The sequence below is a fragment of the Euprymna scolopes genome, chromosome 3 (genome assembly GCF_053919585.1).
Source record: "Euprymna scolopes isolate OS-2025 chromosome 3, ASM5391958v1, whole genome shotgun sequence".
Taxonomy (NCBI): domain Eukaryota; kingdom Metazoa; phylum Mollusca; class Cephalopoda; order Sepiida; family Sepiolidae; genus Euprymna; species Euprymna scolopes.
This window is the reverse complement of record NC_136484.1, coordinates 150,001,448-150,029,219: the sequence shown is the minus strand read 5'-3', so window position 1 is coordinate 150,029,219 and position 27,772 is coordinate 150,001,448. Positions and strand designations below refer to the sequence as shown.

The 27,772-nt window shown below is 29.7% G+C and overlaps 1 protein-coding gene across 7 annotated transcripts in view; it reads left to right on the top strand.

The window, feature by feature from the left end:
* The window catches only part of LOC145259789 (dual specificity protein phosphatase CDC14A-like), a 331,110-nt gene that overhangs the window by 254,029 nt on the left and 49,309 nt on the right, over positions 1–27,772 (top strand). For 5 of the 7 annotated variants that reach the window (XM_080117609.1, XM_080117601.1, XM_080117594.1 and 2 more), the window contains exons 10-13: positions 2,138–2,276; positions 2,989–3,190; positions 4,306–4,409; positions 8,057–8,296. In XM_080117609.1, the coding sequence (XP_079973735.1) occupies positions 2,138–2,276; positions 2,989–3,190; positions 4,306–4,409; positions 8,057–8,296 (685 nt within the window). Of the gene's footprint in view, positions 1–2,137; positions 2,277–2,988; positions 3,191–4,305; positions 4,410–8,056; positions 8,297–24,101; positions 24,123–27,772 lie in introns of all 7 variants that reach the window. The other 2 variants (XM_080117576.1, XM_080117556.1) reach the window with 1 other exon arrangement.

Below are 27,772 nucleotides of genomic sequence, written 5' to 3'. Positions count from 1 at the left end.
ATCAGCTGGCTGCTGGCAAACCCTGGATGTGTCAGCAGGACTCGGTGTCAGCCCACAAGTCTAAAGAGACCCAGGCTTGGCTTCAGAAGGAGTACTATGATGTTATATCTTTCTCTTACTGGCCCCACTCCCTCCTCTAACGTGAACCCGTTCTACTACTTTGGTCATACATCAAGAACATCACCAATATGACCTCCCACAACACCAAATCCAGCCTGACCACTGCCATCCCCTGAGTATTCGCCGAGCTCCCACTAGCGCTTGTGGAAAAGGCATGTTTCCAGTTCCAGACCTGTATCCAAAAATGGAATCACCTGTTAGTCATGGGTAATAACCTTATGGTGCAATATAATGGAATCTTGGTTATTCAGCATTCATCTAATTTGACCTTTATTTTCGCCAGACAGGATTAATCAGCTAGTCGCGTCATACCCTATTATCTTTAAGTTTGTTTCTGATTGTATTATTCAACATGGTTCTTTAAAAATTAAAACCGTTTTTTTTTCGATTTATTTTTCTCCCTAAATAGATACTAAAAAGAAGGGTTAATCATATTAAAAATAAAGAAGATTACCAATGTCACAATGTACATGTTCCCAGGACTTGCGGTTATACTGAATATTCAATATTTTGATATTTTCAAATGAAATTAAAATGAAACAAATAGTGCCAATGGATTTGACCCCACTAGTCATCTAGTAAATATATATATTAGCAGACCACCCGCTATAGCCCGGTCATAAAATACACTTAAATATCATATTTTGATTAATGCAGATTTCTTATTATTTATTTTTATATTTATTAATATATTATATTGAACCCAATATATAGTAATGATTTAAAAAGTTTTTAAAAAAAAATTGACTTGTGCACTACCACCGAGAATGGTCCTGGATATGACCTTAAACTATATCCAGTGGTGAGGCCCCAGCTTGTGGGCTTTGGGGAGTGTGGAGCCACCCTTTAATTACCATTGCTCCCAGGTCCACTCTGACCCAGAGTGGTAGTACCTGTTAGGGTCCCAACTATGGGTTAAATAGAAACCGACGTGAAAACAAATATATTCTATTAAAAAAAATTTTTCTTCAAAATCTTTGGATTCGGCATTAAATAACCCGAAAAGGGTTGATATGCCGTAAAACAAAAACAACCAACCAACCACCGAGAATCGAAACCAAAACGTTTAGCTTACGATTTACTTTTTTCTTTGACGTTAATACCTGAGCTAAAGATATGTTTGCTGCAAGGCTAAAAATCGAAACATGGACCAATAGCTTATGCATGCATATTCATAATGCCGTCGTTCGACCTTCACCTTTCAATGCTCATAATGAGTATGGAAAGGCACCGAAGGAGTTATGAAAAAAGTCATCCGGATCTGGGCTCCTGAACAGGGAAATTCTCATGGAAGAAACATGTATCAGCATTCCTTGTGTGTAAAATGTATATTCATCCATATCAAAATATCATGCATATCAATGTGTGTATGTGTGTGTGTGTGTGTGTGTATGTATATATATATATATATATATATATTAGCAGCAAGTCATTATCAAGGCACATTTGATTAATTATGACATTTTTTTTCTTTAGTTTTCTATTGATTTTCTTGATCTTTCAAGCATTTTTTTTTTCTTGTTTCTGTTGGTAAGTTGTGTATTAGATTGTCAAGTGATCTTTTGTCAGCTGTTTTCCTTGGACGCTTTTGATCAAAATAACTAAATAAAATTCAACCAATAAATAAAAACCAAAATAAAATTAATTACATATAAAAAGGCAACAGAAAAAAAAAAGCCTCTTTAACAACAACAAAATTACTCCTGACGATGATCAAGGATTGAAAGCGCTTGAGGAAAATTGCTGATAAAAGATCACTCTGCAACCTAATACACAATTTACCAATTGAAACGACAAAAAATGCTCGGCAGATCAAGAAAATTAACAGAAAAATAAAGAAGAAAGAAGACTGTCATATTTAATCAAACGTGCTTTGAGATATATATATATATATATATATATATATATTTCAATCAATTAGATTTTTTTTCTAATATGTCTTCATTTTAGTATGGAAAAACATTATGCTATTTATCTTCATCATTTTTAATAAAGGGAATTTAATTATTTTTTTCAGCTGGTCTTGGTAGAACTGGCACTTTGATTGCTTGCTATATCATGAAACACTACAAATTCTCAGCTGCTGAAGCCATTGCTTGGTTACGGATTTGTCGACCGGGATCTGTAATTGGCCCACAGCAAAACTTCCTTGTTGAGTAAGTCATTGATTTAGTCTTATCTCACGTTATGTATACCATTATACATATTATACAAGCATACATGATGTGCCCCTTTATATAAAAGAGCCAATTAGAAGCCAATTTCCATTTCAAGCACAGAACCGATTGTTGTGAGTAACTTTCCTCATGTTATAGAAAAAATAAAACTTTGTTGATTAAAGGGATAAGATTTAATGGCAAACATGGATTGATTATTCAAATGTGGAGTCCCTGAAAAATAGACTAATCAACAAAAGGTATTTTGCACAGTTTTAGTTTCCAATAGCACAATTATTGTCAACTGGTCTTCGAAACCAGTGAATGCCATTCAAATGGATGTCGGTTTCGAGAAACAATTTTTTTTCCGAGAGCTACCCATCTGTGCTTCTTGGCTAACTATAACATGATTGTTTTCAAGTCCAATGTAAACAAATGATTTTTTTAACCATTCTCTTAAATAATCAAATTCTGACCAATTTCTACCAATTCCAATCATCACAGTGTTATCTCATTGCCACCTGGCACCCATTAACCCTTATCCTCAAATAGCTTTTGGGCCTTAATAAGTGATGACTCTCTAGTTAAAAAAAATAAATTAAAAATAAAAAAAAAATCATTTTGGCTTCTCAAATATGATTTTTTTTTTTCTGTATTTATGTAATGTACACTTCAGGTGGTTATTATTAATTTCATAACATTCTCTTTACAGAAAACAGGCCTGGTTATGGATGCAAGGCGAGCTTTACCGTAGTAAGCTAAAAGACCGTGACCGAAGCTACGAAAACAACAGTGTATCGAAGATTTTGTCTGCAGTTGATGATATGAAAATTCATGATCATGGAATTAGCGGCTTGGAGAATGATAAACCATCATTTGATTTGTACGAACGTGACGATGAAAATGGCAATGAGGTGAGTTGTAGTGATCGTGTAGAGAGAGTTTTTGCATGAATGCTGGGTGCTGGCATTCTGCGTGTTCTTTCAACTCTAAATAATTTATATGACTGAAATAGAAATTAACCGAAAACATTTCATGAGTCTTTTTGAGTGTGGAAACCAAATTTGTGTCTGTGTAACGCTCTGTCATATTTTCACTTAGGTGTATAAACCGTATAGTTTATACATGTATTGTCGTCATCGTAAACCCAGATTCTTGCTTGTCTGCGATTACAAAACCACTCGGATGCCAATGTTGATTTATAAAATGAGTGAGGCAAAATTTCTAAAAGATACACTAAGTGCAGTTGGTGCTTGTGAACTCGGTACGGTCACAAGAGTGAAGGCAGCTTGAGGGAAATTTTGTGAATTGTTGCCTCTGATAACATCACAGCTGTCCCGCTTTATATCTGGCATAAGTTGTATAACAGTTGTGTTAGGAGCATCATGATACATGGCAGTGAATGCTTAGCCCTTACCTGCCTGTCTCTTGCCTATCTGCAGCATAATGGCAGATCCATGATCAGATGTATCTGCAATGTGAAATCTGACCAAATCCAACACATTACTTCACAGGATTAAATGAAAGCATTACACTTATCTTACTGTCTGGTCAGGCTCCTTGGATTTAACGGACTGAGCATACAACTCTATTGCATTTTTTATTACTCTTTCTTCAATGTAAAAATATTGGATCTATTCCCTATACACATATAGTTAGTGTTCTCTCTACAATGATTTCAGATATTAACAAACATCTCCATTAGACTCAAGAAAGGTTGCCGATCTTTGACGCTCATCGTTATAGCTCGAAAATGAAGAAAAAAAGAGAAAAACAATGTCTATAAGTAACTGATGAAGGCTTGAGTTGGCTGAAATATTTGATTCATATTATTTTCATTTAGTGTAAAAAAAAAAAATCTACCATTGAATTGGGTTTCAAAAATGATTACTTATATTTTCATTCTGCAATGCTCTTTTCTATAGAAATATTGGATCGATTTTGTAGCAGTTTAATAGATCTCACCTGTTTCCAGTTTTAAAAATAAATCAAAATGTTTTTTTTTTTTTTTTTTTTTTTTTTTTTCCAGAAGTATCCAGCCAAAGGTGGTAAACTGACAACTCAAGGTGATAAATTGAACCAAATCAAAGCACAGCGGAAACACACTCGATCGGCCACGACTGGAACAATTTCGTAAGTACTTCCTCAGGCTATTATTCTTACCACAGCTTCAACAGGATTTTTCTATTTCATGCCTGTCTTAAACAGCATGTTGAGTTACTAATGCAACAAACCAATTTCATAAGAAAAAAAAAACTGTTATGGCCTGAACTGTTCAGTTTTGTGTGCTGAATGTAAAAAAAAACAAACATTTTATAGTTAAATTAGTCCCTCGGTTTGTAAATTCACTTTTATATTTATGTGATAACAAAATCATTTTATTTTGCTAATATTTTATTAATTTAAATTTTTATTTTAGATTTTTTGATAATTTTTATGTAAATGCATAAGAAGGCTGCTAGCAATGTAGAACACTGGAATCTTGAAGAGACGTGACATATGAAAAAAATTAGACAAACGAATAAAAATTTTATTTAGATTACAAATTTTTGTGTATTAAATTTTGTAGAGTTGAATGTAATAATCAAAGAAGCAAGCGCCCACGTGTGTGTGTGCCTTGTGTAGCTATACGACTTACCTTCAGGTGGAATCTGAGAGAGATTAAAGATGGCGGCCGTAGCTTTATAAGGTGTGTGGTCTCATGGAATCGCACGGGATCACATCGCCCACCGCACACATATGCAAATGAAATGCAGTCAGTCTTTTTAATAAAACGCCTGTTGGCAGAGGTGAGGACGACAGATGCCTGCTGAAAGTTGAGAAATAAAGTTGTGAGGAAGAAATACAGTGACGAATTATATCTGAACTTTTGTGTTTATTTTTGTTTCTTTTTTTTTTTTCTCCCAAAATACCAGCCCATTTAACTGCAAATTTATTTTTCAGAATCATTCACATATACATCAGTAAATATGGATTTACTGATTAATATAACTGCCAAGTACGTCCAAGGATGGAGTACTGTTGCCACATCTGGGCAGGAGCTGCTAAAAACACTCTATCTTGCCTTGACAAAGTACAAAATAGGCTTCGTGGCTTAGTGAGGGATGCCCTTTTCTCTTCCCTGCAACCTCTCTCCCACAGGAGAGATGTTGCAAGCCTGTCTTTGTTTTATCGTTACTTCCATGGCAGGTGTTCGTCTGAGCTCCAATCCCTGGTCTCCCCTCGCCGATCTTTCATGAAAAACACTTGTCTAGCTGAAGCCACTGTCAAAAATTTTCCCCACTCTTTATCTGTGCCAAAACCAAAACGTAGATTCCATGAACAAAGCTTTTTTCTTAGAAGTGCACACCTGTGGAACTCTGTTCCGTCTGCCTGTTTCCCACCTGACTACAACTTGGATGTCTTCAAGTCCAACATAAACAAATTCCTGATGGCCTGCCCCCTTAAGTAAGACACTTTATCAAATCTCAACATTAATGTACTGTAAACGCAATAACCCTTATCTCCGAGTGGCTTCCGTAAAAAAAAAAAAAAATTGAAAAAAAAAACTGATTTTGTATTCATTGTTTTGTTTTTACAGCATAGTTTTGGTTTGTTTTTTGGAAGAAGAGAGGTACATCACAAAATTATCAAAGACATATACTATTCTGCTTATATTACACAATAAGTCCATATTTTTGATTTATATTTATATGATTTGAAAAAAATAGATATATAAAGATTTATAATCTAAATACAACTTTTGTTCATTTATGTTTTTGTCTGTATGTCACGTCACATCAACATCTTGATATTTTATATTGCTAACGACTTTCTTATACACTTACATATTTGTTTACCATCAATGTTTCATGCAAACTACCCTTCCCTTTTTATTTTTATTTTATTTATGTTTCAAATTATTTTTGGCACTCATGCATTTTAGTTTTCGAGGACAATATTTTTGTTTTCATTTTTAGAGACGTTCACTGGAAACAGAAGAATTTCTCCAAAAATATTAATTTCGAATAACTCTCTTGGTAAAAACAAAACGAGCACACTAAATTAATACAATAACACAAAATAAACATTAATCATTTGAGCATTTATTTAATTAAAATGAAAACTTTTTAGTTTGTGTAAAATAATTAAAATTTCGAAATAAATTAAAACAGGCATTTTTTCTGAAGTGAATGACATTGGTAATTATATGAAAATGTATGACTTTAAAAAAAAATTAACAAACTTTTTTTTAGAAAATTAAACTTTTGCAACAAATAAAAATAATTATAAAGGTTATATATAGTTATATAGTTATATAGTTTTGAACAGTCCCTATTAGAAAGGTTATGACCTTTTTGTAAGAATTCCTTGAATTGTCTCCCTTGTTCTGAGTGGACATCTCTTAAAAAGAAAACAAAAAATTGTTATCAAAAACTAAAATACACAAGTGTCTATTTTTTTTTCTGTGGACTCCAGAGTTAGCAATGACCAAAATGATACATTTTGCTTGAACACCAATTATTTTTTAACTTCCAGTTGAATTGTAAAGAAAACAGTATGCACATTTGTAACATTGCCATTGAAGATATTTTGTATAAAACAGCGTTTTATTTACAAGATGTTTTACCATAAACTGGAAATACATAGTTTTATTAATAATCATGTTTGGCTATATATACATTTTTAATTAAAAAAAAGTTTTATTTACAAAACGTTTTATCTTGTAAATTTTAGAGATTTATAAAAATATATAGAGATATTATGTAATTGTTATATTTTTATAAAAAACAAAACATGAAATTAAAAATGTTGCTATAACAAAACATGCTTGTAAATAAAACTATATAGTTTTTAGATTATTAGTAAAACTTTTTGCAATTAAACAGTAAAATTTTTAGTAAATAAACCCACTTTATTTTTAATAGCAAAACATTTTGTAAATAAAACTATATAGTTTTTAGATTATTAGTAAAACTTTTTGCAATTAAACAGTAAATTTTTTAGTAAATAAACCCACTTTATTTTTAATAGCAAAACATTTTGTAAATAAAACTATTTTTTTTAAAATAGTAAAACTTTTTGTGAATAAACTTGTATTTTAAAAGTAATGTTTTTTCTTAATAAAGCCTTTTTTAAATAGTAAAACCTTTCTGCTAATAAAACTCTTTTTTAAAATATTAAAACACTTTTATATAATCCCCCTTTTTAAGTCCAATTTTTGTATATGAATCATTTTTTTAACAGTAAAACATTTTGCACATAAACCATGTTTTTATTTATAAAACATTTTGTAAATAAAATTAAAAAAATTTTTTTTTTAAATAAAAATATGTAAAAACAAAGTTATGAAAGGTTGTAACATGTTTAAAAACTCGGTGTCAAAGCAAACTGTGTCCTTTATGCCATTGTTCATTAGGGGTGTCTAAAGTAAATTTGGTCCTTTTTTGTTTTATTAATTTTAAAAGTTATGAAAAAAATTGTTTTCATTTATTTATTTTTTGGATTGTGTTTTTTTAAATTTTTATTTTCATTTTATTTTCATTTTTTCATTTTGGTTGATTTTGTTTCTAACGCTAGCCAAATAGAATTTGTTGCTTATAAGTCTTCAGATGTAAACTGTTTTGTATCATTTGTCTTAAAAATTTGAATAAGTAGAAAAAGAAGGAGGGGACAGCTCTTGAACATATCTAACTATTTGTAGGTCGGTTTGAGTCTTTGATGCAGAAAACTTCAAGGTTCAGATGATTGACAAGTATTTAGCTTTCATTTTGATTTCTTTGTTTTGTTTATGTTGCCAGTTCCAGTGACACGAAAATACATAAGCGGTCATCCAGCCAGTCCTTCAAAGCATTTGGTGTAAAGAGTTCACAGGGTTTTGTCTCTCCATTAAAGACGTCCCGAGTAGCGGCCGTGAATGCCAATAATTTGGCAAATTCGTCGTCGTCATCTTCTTCGGTGGCATCGTCAGTCAGCAGCACGACTAATAAACGAACCACACGATTGTCCGCAGCATCTTCTCAGAACCACACTGCCAAAAGGTTGGTCGGATGTTAGAAAATCTGACAAGCAAAAACATCATTATGTTGCAACATCCATAGTTTGTCTCTTCCTCCTCCAAAAACCAAAAAATGAATGGAAAATCATTCAAATGCTTTTCACACAAATCTTTTAAATTAATCAGATAAACTATATTGGCAAGGGAGGTAACTGCCTTTTGGATCAAATATGTTTGAGACACTCTAGAATAAGTAATAACCAAAAAGACACATTTTGGCGTAATACAGCTTTTAAAAAAAATTCCTCCTAAACAAGGCATATTGCCACTTGGATGTAAGGGACTACTATTTGGGATTATGTCCAACAGAGGACTGTGGGGAGTTGATCAACACAATGTCTGTTCACATTACATTTAAACTTCTGCAGGTTAGTACAGTCAGGGAAGCAGGAAACTGCGAGGGAATTCCGCAGTCTGAAGGAAGAAACTAATGTAGAAGGCTTTTTGGCATCTAAGGACCTCAGCTGTGAAAGGGTGGGATATTGCTGCTTGACAAATTAGTTGAGAGTATGCATGTCAAGGCGGTGCAAGTACTATGAATTCACCAAAGCACATTTCATTAATGTACTTGTAAAATAGGCACAAAGGTGTAACATTGCAGTAATGGGACAGAGGATTGGAGCTTGGCTGATAGTGTGGGACCTATTAGATTGGAGACATTTTGAAATTAAAAAGTTTTATTTTATTTATTTATTTTTTTTTTAATCAATTTTCACCCCAAACAAGGCACAGTGCCACTTTGAAGTAGGGGGCTACTATCAGGGACATAATTTGCAGAGGCATTATGAAGGGAGATGAGTAGCAAGATGTTTGTTCACATTACACTTGAACTTCTGCATATCAGTACAGTTGGGAAAGCAGAATCCCGTTTTGTTTTGTAAACTTTGGAGGTGTATATATTAATGCAGTGAGGGGTATAGGTGAAAATTATATTCCAAGTAAAAATCATTTCATATTTTTATGTATCAGGTAAAAAATAAGTATTCTTACCAAAAATTAGAAAAAATTATCAAGTAGAAGTTTGATTAAAATAAAAATCACTTTTTGTATTTTGCCAATCTGCCATTCATGATTATTTGGTTAAATGACACTGATTTATCGCCCCTGCTTTATGGGATTTCCACTCGTAGTGGTGGATCGGCAAAATATGAAAACAGATTTTTGTTTTTAATTGAAATTCGGCACTTGTACACTATTAGGACGAAATTTTGGAAATCGTAATATTGAATTTCACATGAAAGCGATGGTATCTACATATTCCTCATATTTTTAAGATGATTATATCCAAAAATTACGAAAATCAATAAGGTAGAAAATTGTTTATTAAAGAAAATAAAATTTGAAGAACATGATCGTGTTTGCTTATGTAAAACACAGGAGAGTTCACAAGGGAGATAATTTCTTCCCTCTAATTTTTGGACAATTGCAAAAAGCTTGTATATATGTTACTTTTACGTTATTTAAGTTTTAGGCGAACAACCATTTTTATATTAAACAATTATGAAAAAATCTTAAAATGAAAATCAGACTCAGAAATACTGTATATATGTTATGTTTATTTTATTTGTTTTGCTTTAGGCAAATTAAATCTTTAGAGTTACTTTTCTCGTTTAGTTTTGCTTTATTTTATAAAAACAAGATGGCTGCAATTTTTCGCCTGCTAACACGATTAAAGTTGTTTTTTTTTAATAATTCAATAATATTCAGGTAATTTTGATTGCATAATTTGTAATTTATTAGAATTGCCAAAATAAATTCATTTGAAACCATTGTTTTTTATCTGAAAACTCCATTTTTCGACTACAAAATTTTGTCTTAATAGTGTAGAAACACCTAAAATTCTATTCAATAATTTTCCGTAATTTTTGGTGAGGATACCTATTTTTGCCTGACATAAGCATATTGAAGAATTTGTACTTGGAATGTGATTTTCATGTTCTCCATCATACTATATAATTACCAAACTTTTATTTACAAAATTTTTTATCAATCAAAATGTATGAACAAACAAAACAAACAAATATTAAAAAATAAAAAACATGTTGTGCAGGGATGGTTTTATTGAATTTTTACAAAAGTTTTTTTTTTATTTTTTTTTTTAAAGTTTTGAATCGTATTAAAAAATATTTTTCATATTAAATTTTTCATAGTAAAAATCTTTAATCCATTATATAAATGGCAGTTGTCTGTGAGTATGTTTGTATGTCCAGCTAAAAGTCCAAAATTACTAACCAAAGATCCACAAAGTTTATATTTTCTTGATCAATATTGCCCTGGATTTATGTTTGAAAATTAGAAAAAAAAATTTTATTCTTTAAGCGTCAAATGAGCCAAATTTCATTGAGGCAAGGGTAGTATTATTATGTACTAATTTGGAAAGAAAATACGAAACAATTCCCTGAAAAATCTATTATATAAAGAAGAGTTGTCTGTATGAGTGTATGTTCATTTAGAAAGGAATGGGCTGAGCAGAGGAGGAAGAGGAGTCTTTGGAAAGGGAGGGAGAAAGAGAGAGAGGTAGAGAGATAAAAGTTTTAATAAAAAAATGCTGTACTTTTGACCCAGGCAATGCCAGGTAGCCCTGATAGAGTATCATAAGCGATAAAAGTCATTGTTAAGCCAAAATGTGTTCTTTTTGGTTATTGCTCATTCTGGAGTACCTCAAATCAATTTGATCCTCTTTTTGTTCTGGATTTTTTTTTTTCTTTAATAATGGCAACAACAGAAAATCAGATAAATGAGAAACTTGTTAGGAAATTCGTTTTAGTTTTTTTTAAGTGATTATAATTTTACTGAACAGTGATTCAAATTGGATCAGATATGACGATCTCAGATTAACATTCGCTTTGCACCAAAATTTATTCTGAGGAATATGTTTACAAATCTTACCTAATATTTTTTGGGTTTGGTCTAAATTTAAAACTTTAAAATCATAATCAATTCTTTTAAATCAATTTTTGGTTTGGTCTAAATTTAAAACTTTAGAATCATGTTCAATTCTTTTAAGTCAAATTCTCATAGATTGAATCATGGATAAGCCTTTCTAAATATAGATTATCTTTTTGTATCAAATTCTATATTTTTTAGGAGATTATTTTGTCTTTTCTCGCGATAAGACATTTTTCATGACGGTAAGAATTCGCTTGAAATACTTGGTTTCTGTTTTTCCTCAATGTTTTTTCTTGCTCTTTCGATGCCAATTTTTTCAAATAACCCAATATAACAATATATTAAGTGCTTAATTTGCAACTAAGATCAAAAGCAAAAGTGAATACGTTTTGGCTGTCTTAAATAATAATTACAATAAGAGCAAAGTAATAATTTAAGCTGTTGAATGGTGTTGTTTTTTTTTTGTTTTTTTTTTGGTTTGTTGTTTTGAAGGATGGTTTTAAAAAAAACATTTGTTGTTTATTTTTTTTCACTATTAACATGTGTTAAATACTTACCTTAAAATTTGAGCAGATAATACTTTTTGAAGAAAATCTGTTTTCAAAATGATAAATCAATTTAAAAAAATGTCATCCACATATATTTGTTATAGAAATCAATAATTGGTTTAAAAAATTCAAATTAATTTTAATAAGGGTTAAATTTTTCAAATAATTTTATGACACCATTCAGATATCCATCTGGAGTAACTAGTATTCAATTATTGATTCCTCTTATCACATATCAGAAGATAGGCCAACTGACACTCATCTTTGAGTGATGTTTGATAAACAGTGGCATTCCCCCTTCCCCAGTAAAAAAAAAATAATTGAGAATCAGGATCAAATACAGCTTTTCTCAAGTAAAATTTTAGCTTAGCAGATTGAGGTCTGGGAAGGACGGTGGGGCCAGTAAGAGAAGGGTACAAAGTTGTAGCACTCCTTCTGGAGTCAAGCCTGTGTCTCTTTGGACTTGTGGGCCTGCACCGAGTCCTGCTGCCACACTCTTCAGCACATCCAGATACACTTTGGTGTTGACTTTCAAGCCGGCTTCGAAGAGGTGGCCTTTTGAGGGTGCTGGCAATAGTCCTTTTGTTATAACTTGGGTTGGTAGAGAGCATGAGTTGTACAGTGGCACATCTTCGATCTTACTCATTGAAAATTGTGTCACTTTCAGACATGATAGATGGCTCCTATTGCTCTTAGGATTTGTACACAACTGGTCAACTAGTAGATGGTCTGCAACATGAAAAGAAAACGGTTTTCATCAAACAGAAATGGAATCATGTTGTCTTTTCTAGGGCGACAATTTTATTGTTCCATCCAGTAATGAAAATATGGGATTCAGGGTTAAGGACGTAAGCACACAGAATTCTCATTACTTCCCAGGCAACACCAAGATGCAACCTATTAAGGAATAAATATTTAATCATTAAATAATTATTTGCAATTTTATTGGTAACATTTCTTTTATTTTCTAATGTTTAATAAAACCCAAGTAATTTCTAACTTTTTCTTAGCCATCAGCTGTGTTTTTTTTTTGTCAGCACCAAAGCCAACAAAGTTTAGAGCATTGTTGGATTGGCTTATTTTCTATTGATTAGGGTATGTCTCTGATCCTGTGCGGTTCTAGAAGGCCCACCTTCCCAGGCTTTATTTTCTCTCTTTGAGAAAGGTTTGTTTATTACTAATCATCTAAGGTACCTCTACTGAGGAATGCTGAAGGGTTATGCAGGCATGTTTGCCAACCAGAGTGTTTTCTTCTAGGGTGCTGGCTTTGCAAATCCCACTTTCCAACTGTTGTATGATATCATCTCACCATATGAGTGATATAAGTAATTTTCACCAAAATCTGATGAACAATTACTCAGCTATAATATACAATGAAAAAAAGCAAAAAATACAAATTTAAAAAAAAGATTCTTGTTTTCCAAGAAGGTTAATTAATATCTAAGGCAAAATATTTTTTTATTATTTGGATTACTCTACTTTTCTCAGCTTATTTTTACAGCATTTCAGCTATCTTGTTAAACTCTGGGATCTTTCTGTCGAACTTTGGAATCTACACAGAATTTTAAATGGAATCCTCTATTTAATCCACGGGGGGTTAGCTTGATCTGATTCCATCACCCATGACCAGATAGAAGTATTAAATTATTCATTATTATACTCTTAGTATTGTCCGCACTGGGAAGTGAACCTTCAAGTTTCAGAAGACTTTTACTTAGAAATGATTATTACTTTAGCACTTCATCTATTATGCTTCATTTAAAAAATCCCAAAGCACAAAACATTTTATCGAGACAAAATGATTTCTATTTTAGAAAAAATATCTGTAAAAATATTTTAAAGTATTTTTAGCATGAGAATTTATTTCAATAATTTCTTATACTAATTGTTTGCAATTATTGAAAAGCTACGTCCATTGGATTATTGCTAAGATTTATTGTGAAGGATAGAAATCATTTAGCTGCTTTATTCTGGGTTGTCTGTTAAGTCTGATGGTGACCATTTTGCCTCCACTACCAATTCGGTTCAAATTTTACTGATCTCATCGAGGCAGAATAGACTGAGTAGAATAATTGGGAAAAATATTCTTTTTCAATTTTATTTCACTCTTTATTTATACCAATTCTTTTATTTATGAAGCTCAATGTATGTTAAATGTAATTACAGAGCATATACAACTAGATGGCAAAATAGCTATATTCCAAATTCCAAGATGTTATTCATCTTACCAATATATATATATATATATATAGAGAGAGAGAGAGAGAGAGAGAATAAATGACAAAAAGTTATACTCCAAAATTCATGATGTTGACCATCTTATAATTTATTCCTTTAATTCAGTTGACTTATACAATTCTGAATTAAACTGAACTAAAGGAATACATTATAAGATGGTCAACATCATGAATTTTGGAATATAACTTTTTGTCATTTATTCTCTATATTGCTCTGTAATTACATTGAGCTTCTTACATAAGGATTGATATATAATAACATATATTTCTACAGAAATATATATATACTAGCAAAAGTACTCGTCATTGACTGGGTTCAAAAACAGCCTACAGAAAATGGACTCTGATTTATGAAAGTATGATAGGTTATGAAAAGGAAGGGTTGTAAAGAGATAGCTTTGAATTTGGGGGTATCAAAACCAAAGCAAAATATGATGAAAGTAAAAATAAAATAGATAAACCCAATAATTTATTATACCATACCTGTTCACACTGAAACACTTATCACAATATTCTGTGGATCTATATTAGAAAACCTTGTTAAACTTTGTGACATATTTCTATTCTATGGAGGTCAGGTGTGAACAAACACCCCATAATTTTATTATACCATATTTCTTCAAACTGAAACATAATTATGAAAGTATACTTACGCAGATAGATATGAAAAGTCTTTATTAAAGTTTGTGCCTATTTCCATTCTATGGAGGCCAACGCAGACCCCACAATTTTATTATACCATCCCTATTTAAGTTAAAACACACTTATCAAAGTATTCTTATGTACATCTATATCAAAAACACTTGTAAACGTTTTTCTTTAATTTTTAAATTTTTTATTTCCATACTTTGTGGACCAGGCACATACGCAGACCCCACAATTTTAATGAATCATCATTATGCCAGATCAAACATACCCATTCCTGTGTCTCGATACATCTTCTATCATTATATGTGATCAGTTTTCTATAATAGTCTATATAGGAGCCTATTCGTGACCATACACAGACATTCAGCTTTATATTATATATATAAAATGCTTTTAAGAAGGTCATCATATGTATGAATCAGAGGATTCTTTTATTGGCATTGATTTCCTTAATATGTTTGTAGTCAGAATTCTTTCTAGAAATATATCGGGTACTTATGGGAGGGACCATGAGAAGGTTGTCATCATCCTAATGGAAAATAATTTTTGTGGAACGAACTAGATTTGAACTTGGAGCACTCTGGTCATCAATCGATGTTGTTAACCACTTGACCACCGTCACCTCTCTTTAAGAAGATGATCAGCAATGATAAAAAGTGCAGGTTCTTCCGAACAGAAGTAAGAGCGTAACTCACTAGACATTCATATTCTTCTGTGTAAATATCTCCACTAGCTCATCTGTAAAAAAGTTGAATATCTAGTGTAGCAGCAAGTTCTAGAAACATATATCAGAAGAACTGTTGGAAATAAGTTGTACACCATCCACTATAACTACGCAATCCCTATAGCAAGTGCAAGAGAAATACAAGCAATTGCACTTAAAGAGGCAGTAAGATAAAAAAAAAAAAAGATCTCTTGATGGGAGTTTCTGAAATAGCAAAAAAATATCTGATATGTGGTAGGATACTCCATCCCTAGCAAAAACAAAATGATAAACAAATTAAAAAAAAAAAAAAAAGCGTAGACATCGTTTAGATTATCACTGAAAGTACATATACCTTTGCAGTATTTCTTTTTCACCACACTGATTAAAAAAAAAAAAAAAAAATCCAGTGCTCCTCTTCCACTGCAGCAGGAGGAGAGGAGCACTGAATGTTCACTGAAGGACCACCTATTGTGTTTTATTAAGTTGATATTTTATGTGTTATGTTAGATGATTGTGAAGCCTAATTGAATTCATCTACATTTTTTTAATTTTCTTTTCTGTCTTGGATGATTAACCATCCTCCTCACTAGTTGATCATGTGAGGGGTGGGGCTGATTTAGTTGCTGATAACCTTAATATGCAGCAGGTGGTACTCGATTAGTACTAGTCACATTTATTGACTAATATGCTTTCTTTAGTGCAATATAGTAATCAAAGTAGTGCATGCCAAATAACTAGTCCATTACTGATGTTTTGTTAACTAAAATCGCATTTAAAGATGAAATAACAAGATTTATAAAAGTAAATAATAATAAAAGTCTGAAAATAAAAGTATCTCTATTAAATATATACTGAAAAAAATTAATTGATTGTAAGGGAAGTAACTCTTTTAATTTGTATAATTTCAACAAAATTATTATAGTACTGTTTATTTTATGTGCTCAGATGCAAGAGTTTTAAGCCCTTATATCTGGAGATTTCAAATAAATTTCTTATCAAAAGGAAAACCTCTTGTGAATTACTAAAAACTATATATAGTAAAGGAAGTTTCAAAATGATGTTGCTGAAATTTTGAAATGAGGATTATTTGAATTATTTGGGCTACTGTTCTCATCTTCAGTGACATTTTCACAACATTTTGATCTGCAAGGACACATGGCACAGTGGTTAGAGTACTTGAAAAATCAAGTGTAAAAGTGATATTCTGAAGGTTGATGGTTTAATTCTCCGTGTGAGCAACCGAAAAATACAATTGCAAATTACTTAGGACCTTTATCCAGTCATGGCTGACGGAACGAAACCATGCTATTCCTTGAGAAGTAGATAAAAGCTTGTGTTTGAAATCCCATCCAAATTCTCAAGTTCAACAGAAACATTCCTGAGTTTGACAAGATACACCAAAAGAAGATTGGAGGTTACATTGACCAAAATGTTGCGAAAATAATATTCAAGATGAGAACAGTGGTTTGAAGAATCCAAATACGGAATTTCACAAGTTGTTTGAAAAAAATTTGTCTTCCTCTGTTAAATGGATGTCAGCATTTTTGCGGATTTTATTTTTATATGGTGCAGTGTTCATATTCCATTTATAAAAATATTCTAATTGTAAAATAAAATAATTTTGGTATATTCATCATGACAAAGGATAATAATGAGATTGTACTTCAATCCTCGATCGAGTCAAAGACTCACAAAAAATTGTACTTGATGCCATCTTGCTAAATACTCAGCATTATAAGGGAAGGATCAAGGGCAAGTGGTGTAATTCTGGAAATGGAGTGACCCCCTTCCCTATACCTCTCTATAAGGAAACTTTTAAATGTTCTTGATTATGATAAATCAGCTTAGCTTTTAGCTTCTGTTTAGGCGATTATGCATGAACACCCTGACCCCCTAAGTTAGAATAGTTTTCAGCTGATTAACATGCACCAGATACTCCACCATATTATGGAATGAAAAAAGTATAAAACGTCTCGATCTTGGGATACTATTCCTCCTGATATCTTTATAAATATAATTTTCATAATTGTTTTTAAAAAATTATTCACCCCATGTAACTTTGATCACAAGATGCACCAAGAAATAATTTGTTCCAAAAACATTCTTAAACTAACGAATTATACGATTTTCGTTATATGTTGAAAAAGTAATAACTGTGTTATAATTTACTTTCAATCAAAATTTTGGGTGCTTATATAAATAAGGACACTGGTAGAAAATCACAGTTCCAAATAAATTAACAGGAAAACTTTTTGATATACTTATATATCAGGCAAAAATACGTATTTACACTAAAAATTAGAAAAAAATTATTGAGTAGAATTTTAATTAAAAATATAAATCAATTTTGTCAAATTTTGTCGATCTGCCATTAATAAGAGCAGAAATCCTGTAAAGCAGTCATAACTAATTCAGTCTGTTATTTAACCAATAATGAATGGCATATCAGCAAAATACTAAAACTGATTTTTACCTTTTATTAAAATTGATAATTTAATTTTTTTCTAATTTTTGATGAGGGTACTTATTTTTGCATGATACCTAAGTATATCAAAGAGTTTTTATTCGGAATGTGATTTTCACCTGTATCCCATACTGTAGAAGCACCAGATTTTGTAATGAAATTATTTGTCACATTATTTATTACATTTTAGTGATCAAACTATGATAATACATAAATATTGTGAATTGATCTTATTGAACAATTTTAATTTTTTACAATTAAAAACAATGAAATTGAGTAAATCAATATGGGAGGGAAAAAATTTTTTTGGTTATTTATTTATATATATATATATATATATATATATATATATATATATATATATATATAGTTCAATAAAATTATGAATGCTAATATCATCTTTAGTTTTTATCACATCAAAAGAAATTTGCTATTTTATGAACTTATTACTAGACAATAGATGATCAGTTAGAATTATAATAAAACTGTCTATCTTTTAGTGACAAGTTAATGAAATAAATTTCTCTTCGTGTAATAAAAACTACACACTAATAGGATTCATAGTTTTTATTGAACTAAAAAAATAGCAAAGTGGTGGAATACAGGTTTAATCTTGATAATATTTACTCTCTCTCTCTCTCTCTCTCTCTATATATATATATATATATATATATATATATATATATATAAATAGAGAGGATTGCTGTCTAATAGTTTGGGATGTTTCCATTTTTCTTCTTTTTTTTCTTTAGGTAAGGAATGGAGAAATTCGGGTTGATTTTACATTTTATGTTTTAACATTTTTATTCACTTATGGCTCTCGGATTTGGATTTTATAAAATCATGTTTTAGTTTTATACATTGCAGTTTGTGATTTTCTATAAACATTTAGGAGTAATCTAATTTTCTTAAAATGATGTTGGTATAATTTGATAAAAGTGCATAAAAACGATTTTAAATTTCATAAAAATAATTATTTTAAGAGATAAAACATTTTAACACCATTGCAAAAACGAATACAAAACAAGAGAAGCTTTACTGTGCTATTTCAGTAGTTTAGTTACAATTAAGCTGCCAACTGTAATGCATACTATATAAAATGAAATTAGGTGAAGCCAGGATGTGTGACAAAAACAAAAAGAAAAACAAATTAAACACAGGAATATATATATATATATATATATATATATATATATATATATATATATATATATATATATATAGAGAGAGAGAGAGAGACTGATAAATAACTATATAATTTTATTTTAACATACACCCATTAAACGTGAGTAACCATATAATTTTATTTCAACATACACCTATTAAACATAAGTAACCATATAATTTTATTTCAACATATACCCATTAGACATAAGTAACGTTTACAATTATATTTCAGCATTAAATAATCACTTGGACTGAAATTGCTTAAAAATGTTTTTTTCTTCTTAGAGTGAATATCACACTGTTGGCTTTCCAAAACCAGTTCAAAACTGCAATTTTTGTTCTTTGGTTAACTGTGTAGACAATAATGTATATCTGAAGTAAAAAATGTTGGTAATCTCCAAAAATACCGTTAGGGCTTACAACATGGCCGCCAGAAGAGTCACATGATCCGGTAGGTGTATCAGAATTTTAGGCGGAATTTTTGACACCCCCAACAAAAAACTGCGAATAAAATATATAAAACTTGTAATTTCTGTTTTTAAAGTGGGTTGTCAATTTTCTTTATGAAATATACTTCCAAAATAAACTATTACAGTCGTTTAAAACATAATAGAAGTATTATTTTTTATTTTTTAAAAACAATGTTTACAAAATGTCTACGCACGTTCGTAGACATTTTGTAAACATTGTTTTTAAAAAATAAAAAATAATACTTCTATTATGTTTTAAATGACTGTAATAGTTTATTTTGGAAGTATATTTCATAAAGAAAATTGACAACCCACTTTAAAAACAGAAATTACAAGTTTTATATATTTTATTCGCAGTTTTTTGTTGGGGGTGTCAAAAATTCCGCCTAAAATTCTGATACACCTACCGGATCACGTGACTCTTCTGGCGGCCATGTTGTAAGCCCTAACAGTATTTTTGGAGATTACCAAAATGTTTTAATCTACCTTTGATAAGCTTGTTGGTACGGGTTTAGGTTCTTCCAAGTCCCAAAACTACCGACCAGCTTTAATAATTACTAAACGTACAACAAGTATAAACGACAAGAATTTATTAACAAACATGAAAACATGACAACACTGCAATTCAGAACATTAAGGTAAAAAGATTACTCACTTCAATAGTGGGGTTTACGGGAGGAGTGAGGACTGTATTCTAGAGTTGTACTCTGCCTGTCCAACATTGTCTGTTAGGAGAAGAACTTTTTGCGTCCGTGCCTCACGTGTACGGACTCTCCTCTTATTTTCTCAAGGGACCCCACTCCTTACCCTACACCGGTAATCCGGTGCTCTTATTTATTCCCCTACAAGCTGTAATCTCATTGAGTTAGTGAAACGTTCATTTTTTTTTTTTAACTGTTTTGTATAGAAAAAATCTGTTTTGTATAGAAAAAATGTGTGTGTGTGTGTGCAGTTCTAATTTAAAATGGGATAAATTCAATTTCATGAAATTGTGAAATTAAACAATAAAAGGACAATCATATCAAATATAGATTCTGATTAAAAGCTTATTTTAATCAAAATTAAAAAAATATTTTGCCAATATCACATTATGTAAAACCGGATTTAGGTGTGTGATAGGCAGTGTTGAAATGCAATATTTTTTGTAATGATAGTTTCACAATTTTGAAAATGGTATTTATCATATTTTGCATTCAAACTCTTCATTCATATAGTTAAAAAGTTATAGTAATACGGAAGTAACTTGGATAGCTTTCAATATCGCAACATTTATTCAAAACATTCAATAGAGCAATGAGTTTTAATGATATTACTGTAGTAGCCTCGAAAATAGCTACATAATGTGCCAGAGGTCAATGTTCAAACCTTGTTTAAAGCTTGTATTTTGAAGACTAATTTTTCAAGCTTGGAAGATTTGTATAATACACTCTTCTTCACATATTTCCTTATGTATTTAGTTAAATCTAGTTCATAAATACTGTAATGTTTTATTTTTAATTGTTAAATATAGTTGTTCATTTTTTTCTTTTTTTTTTAAAGACTATATTATATTAACTTATATTGAAACATTAAATTTTATTTTTAAAATGTTGCTTTCTACAATATTTTCATAATTGTCGATCAATAAAATTTAATTTAGTGGTTTTTTTTTTTACAATCACATATCCATGAGGGGAAAAATGTCTTATTTCTTAAATAGTTCAATTTTTGGTATGGATATAGACCTGAAAAAAATGAGAATAAGATATTGATACCCATAACATTATTATGTAATACGTATGAATAAAAAAAAAACTACATGCTCATTATCAAAATATACCAACATTCTGTGAATTTATGGTAATCAATATTATTGGCAACATACTTTATTCCCAGGTATTACCTCCTTAATGATCATTACCATTACCAAAATAAATTATTCTAAAGAAAATTATTAAAAAAATAATTTGATAGCTTATTTGTATTAAATGAAAATATATTTAATATCTAAAAGAAGTTTAAAGCAATTTAATTTACCATAAATAGTGACTGAATAAAATAATCTTCGGCCATTACAGGAAGTAAATAAGTATATAACTTGATTATTTTGATCACAGTTTCGATTTACAGCAAATGAAATTGTTTTCAAGCTTTTGTAGATCATCCATATTCATATATATATATATATATATATATATATATATATATATATATATATATATATATATTTTTAACATCACCGTCTATAAACGTTTATCAGGTCCCATTAAACTTTTATTCTTTGGAAAACCGATATGATTTTAAGTTTTAAAACTTATGAACAATATAATTTTTATGTAATCACTATTATTCTAATGAAAACATTACTTGCAAGTTAATCAAAAACAATTTATTTTGTTTTACCTATTGTAAAATATTATAAATAATATTTAAGTTATAAGCCTTTTAAGTTACTGCAAATATCGGGTCTGAGCAAAGTAAACATTTTTAATCAGATAAAGTAAAGTCCATAACGTAAATGAAGATGGCTACTTTGCTTCCAATCGATAATATCAGTAACTTAAAAGGTTTATAACTTATATTAGATATTATTATTTGAGTTTATTTTTTTATACATGTAGGTCACAAATGAGTAGATAAAATACATTGTTTTTGACTGATTGCCTAATTGTATTTCCTTTTGAAATAATTTGTTACAAAGCATTACTATTATTATTTGAACAGAAACAAAAATAATACTTTTTTTTTTATTTCATGACGGCTTATTGTGATGAAACAGACTTAATGATTATGAATTAACACAGCGTTTTATGCAATCATTAATGGCTTTGTTGCCTTGAATTTTGGAAGAGACTAACTGGATTATTTTAATGTCAACGATTGATGTTCTTGCTTCCTCTAATTATCCCTATAGAAATTCTGATGTTGTAGTTTTGTAGATGATTTTTTAGCACAATTAGGCAAAAATTACAACATTGCAGTTTATCTGGTATTCAATCAGGCCAGTCTTATTGCATCTCTTTCATTTATTTATTTTGAGCTGATGTTTGGAAAATTCAGAACAGAAAAAAAAAATGGATTCTGGTCCAAAATTCCCTCATATAAGAAAAGTAAAGTTAAAAAAGTTTGTAACGTACATACACATGATGACATAAAATCACATAAATTGATCAAGTACTTTTATTTTTAAATTAAGAAAATTAAAAATTTATGAAGAGGCGAGGAGGGACTGTCTTGCATCACCATCTTGAACAAACAAAGGGAGATAACTCAACAATAATTAAAACTTGTAGTATTAGCCTTGTAATGCCTACAATTTCTCATTCATCACTTAAAATCTTTACAAAATAAAACTACTTGATCAATTTAAATGATTTTTGGAATATGATCTTTTCATTTCCTCACAGGAAAAAAATATTTAAAAAAAATATTTTTTGTTTTATAGTATAAGGGGAATTTTGGACACTCCCCGCTTCCCCCTATTTTTGTTTTTTTTTTCAGAAATATTAAATTGTTCTGTTTTATACCAGACAAATCTTTTTATTGCTTTTTATTGACTTTTTGATAATGCTTTTAAAATGAAATATTTTTCTTGCATATAAATTTCATATTTGCGCAGAAGAGAAACCTTATGAATATCTATTTTTATTTTAAACTATACTGTTTCTAAATATACATCCACTTATAAAAGCTAGAGAATATATGGTCACATACACTGAATTAATGAAAATCAAATTTGTATGTACATGTGTTTCTCACGTTTTATTTTTCAGTTTATGTCAGTTAGTTCTTAGAGATCAAGAGGCCCCTTCCCCGAGGCTAACACTTGATTTCTTTATAAGATACATAAATATCAGATTGTTTAGTTAAAGATCTTGCTTACTTCTCAAACATTGAGTTAGTAAAACGGCGAAGAATAATAATTTGCTTTCATCAGCTTTGTAACTGCCATTTGTATTTTACGAAAAATTATGGCTTGATTGTTGCCTATATCTGCATCACTTGATTCGTTTTGACTTATTGTAGGTTTTATTTTGTTTTCTTGTCTGTTAATTTTGTGTTTTTTATTTGAGCATTTTTTTATTTTATAAAAGTTCTAAAAGTCCTTTAGAAATTTTTTTTATCAAATAGTTTGTAGTCTTTTTATTATTATTATTATTATTATTATTATTATTAATAATAATAATAAAACATGGTAACATGTACATTGGATTGCGTGAAGGGTCCGTAGGGACTGAGGAGAGAGAGCACTAACCAGACCTCCACTGGAAAAGTGTGGAGAGCACTGCGGCCTTGGGGGTGTTTTTTGTCACCCACACCCCAGAGAATACCAATGGCCATTGCTAGCAAGAGATCAAAGGTAAGCGACTGTCATGTTAATGTAAAGTCATCTCTGCTGGTTGTTGAGAGAGGTGGAGAGCACTGGAAATTATGGGGAGACTTGTTGTCACTCAGACTCCAGGGAACACCATAGGTTATTGCCTAGTAAGTGGATAATAATAATTTGACTGAACCAAAGGAATAGAAAAATTGTATGGTTTCTCATTTGTTCAGATGTGTCAACAATCAGTGCCACTTTTTACTGTCCTTTTGTCCTTTATAATGTTATATAGACATTAACAACAACAAAGAATAAATCGACTATTGATTATTATTCCAATATCCATTTGTTGCCATCAGGAGATTACATTTACTTGTGTGGTGAGTTTTTTCTTCAAACCTTAATATCTCAATTGTTCTTTGTTTTTTGTTTTTTTCTTTTTCATTTATTTTTTTCTTTCATATCGTTATTTCCCTTCAGTCTGTTGATAATCATTGTGTATGTATGTTTTGTGTATTGTCAACTGCATGTTGCCGTCCTTGAAAACAGCAGTTATCTCCTCCTGGTTATTGCAGTTGTGGACCACTTAAATAAAAATCATCAAAAAAAATCTTATCCATATCCAGAATTCAACCTAGTTAAAAATACAGAAAAATCTTTAAGCTGTACATACCTGTCATAAAACGAAGATGTTATATTTTTTTTAAAAATTATGTAAATTGATCAAATATTTTTTCCAATAAAGAAACTAATTTTTTATGATTTTTAGCAATTAATAATAAAATTACAGAACTGATTTTGATCTTGGTAGTCTGAATTGGGTTGTTTCCCTTTATTTATTGAAGATAGTGGAGTGAGATACGCCATGCTAACTTCCTCATAAAATTTAATTTTCTTAGTAAAAATAAAAAACCAAAAAAAAACCTACTTGATCAATTTATGTGATTTTTGAAATATGACATTTTTGTTCCATCATGGGTATATACACCATAAATATTTTTTTGTATTTTTGTTTTTCTAGTTAGGTTGAATTCTGGAAAAGAACGAAAAATTCTTTTCTACAATATTTCATGACATATTGTACAATCTTTAATCATTTTTGAAAGGAAATACGTCTGAATTTTTCAATTATAAATTTTGATGAAGTTATGTAAAAAAGTAAGAAAATGTTGATCAAACTAATTTATTTAAAAAAACAAAAACAAACTAGAAATCATTGTCCATTCTTTCATTTGAAGAACGCCCCAAACAAAACCTTAATTAGTAGTGAATAGATGGTGCAAGTCCAGAATTCAACCTAGTTAAAATAAAAATACCAAAAAATCTATGATGTACATATCCATCACAGAATAAAAATGTCGTATTCCAAAAGTCATGTAAATTAATCAAGTGTTTTTTTGTTTTTTCCCCCCTTTATATAGAAAATGATTTTTAGTGATTAATATTATATTGTGGCCATTTCAAGACTGATTTTGATCTGTTACTTCTGGAGAGGTAACCACTTTATTTATTATAGTGGATCGACAACATTCTTGCTTCCACATTAAATTTGATTTTCTTAGTTAAAAAATTGCCTAATCAAGTTATGTGATTTTTGGAATTTGAAACTATCCTTCTGTGATGGTTACATACATCATGAAGAACTTTCTGCATTTTTTTTTTTTTTTTTTTTTAATTAGGTTAAATTCTGGGCTTGCACCACATCTATTTATCTTTAAAAATAGATCTCAGATTCGAAGCTATCAAAAATCAAAGTCAATATTAAAATGTAAAAAAATAATTGTTTTATGTAAGTACTGGAAGTTTTATTAAAACTAGCAGGACCCATGGAAATTCTACGGCATTAGAAATATATTTAATCAACAAATGTTTTGATGAAGCTAATATTTTTCTGGATAATGCAAAAGATTTATAACCTAAATATTAATGCAACCTTTGTTCGTTTGTCTGTGTCTGTTCATACATCACATCACTATCTCGGTATTCTACATTGCTAACAGCCTTTTTATACACTTAAATATATATATATATTCAAGAGAAACAAGCATTAAGCAAACTACTTTAACCTATTATCAAAATGTTGTAAATTTAGTATAAGATAACATTTTTAAAATAAAGATATACAAATAAACTTCAAAATCCGATCCACATTCAGAATTCAACTCATAAATGAATTTTGTCATTTCTATCTCTTGTGTTTACAAATTCAAAAAATTCAGTTATACTGTTAGAAATTTAAATGTTTATAACAATTAATGTTGGATTACAAAAATTACATAAATATTATTAATTTAAAGAAAAAAAAAACAAACTAAACTATAAATGATATAAAAGTGATACTTTTGAATGAGGAATTTCATTTTTATACAAAACCCAAAATTAACCAAAATGAAATGGTGCCACCTTGTTTCTTTACCTTAACAAAAAACTTAAATGGTTTTTCTTTGATATATTTGTAAAGTGTATCCACAAAGTCTTCAGACTATTTTATAAATTCATTAAAATATTTTTAGAAGTAATTCTTTTTATATATTAATCAGTTGTTATTAAAGTTTTAATAATATTACTTTTTGGGCTTGAAAATTTATTTAATATTTTATATCATTTGAATTTTTCAGACTATTGTTCTCGTCTTGAGTGTTGTTTGCAACACGTTTTGGTTAATCTAACCTCAAAATTTCAACACTATCGGGTTACTTGATATATTTTAAGTGTTTAAAAACTATGTGGATATCCTGTATATTAACACCCTCTGCCAAATCAAAAACAACAGATTCTACTTTTTTTTTTCTCCAATTATTTTATTATTTTAGAATTTAGAGTGGGAGTATCAGTTTTGTATATAAATTTAATGAAAAGTGATCCCCCCCATCTCAAACTCATTCTAGCATTTTAAGCCAGTTAAACAAAATTTTTTTACCATTATCCTAAGTTTAAGTGGCTGCCAGTTAAGTTAAAAGACTGTAATGAATAATTTGTAAAGTAATTTATTGGGAAAAGTAATTTATTGAGAAGAAAGAATATTTTGAAAAAAAAAAAAATTATTGAGAGGCTAAAATGCAACTATATCACTGCAAATGAAAGGACGAGTTAATATTTGACACAAAATTGACTTAAGAAGGGTTGTTGTCCAGAATTCAACCTAATTAAAAACAAAAAAATCTTTATGCACATATCCATTATGGAACGAAACTATCATATTCCAAAAATCACATAAATTGATCAAGTATTTTTTTTTCTTTTTACAGAAAATCATTTTTTTACGATTTTTAGTAATTGTAGCCATTACTAGGCTGATTTTGATCTTTATTTTTGAAAAGGTTGTTAAGGGGGGGGGTAACCACTTTATTAAATATAGTGGAAAGAAACCCATCCTCCTCGCTTCCTCATAAAATGTGATTTTCTTAATAAAAAAAAATATTTAATTCATATGATTTTTGGAATATGACATTTTCATTTCGTGACCAGTACTTACATCATAAAGAATTTTCTGTACTTTTGATTTTTAAGTAGGTTGAATTGTGAGCAAGAATCACAATAAGAATGATTACAAAAATGATTAAAATGATTTTACACTCGGCTCTGATAATATCCGGTTATGATTTTAGTATTTAAAATGTAAATAAATATTAAAATTTGATTCATTTATTATTAACTAATTATTTTTATTTTCCGTTTTTTCTTTTCGACTTTATGCTCTTCTTTCTGTTAAGCTTCATTATGGTTGGCTGTTTTTTTATTCATTGAATTTTGTAATCATTGGTAATATTTTTTGTTGAACTTTTTTTTTTTTCATTTTGCTATTTTCATTTTCATCTGTTGCCAATTTTTTTTTTATGCACAATTTTGTAATTTGGAATTTTTATTTGCATTCAACTTTTCAAGGATGCAAATTCTCTGATTTTTTAGTGGAATTATGCCTTTTTTAATCCAAGAAAAGTGGAATTCTGCTTTTTTTTTATTCTGAAAAAATAGAATTCCACTCTCATTCTTTTTTTTTTTTTTTAATTCAGAAAAATGGAATCCGTTT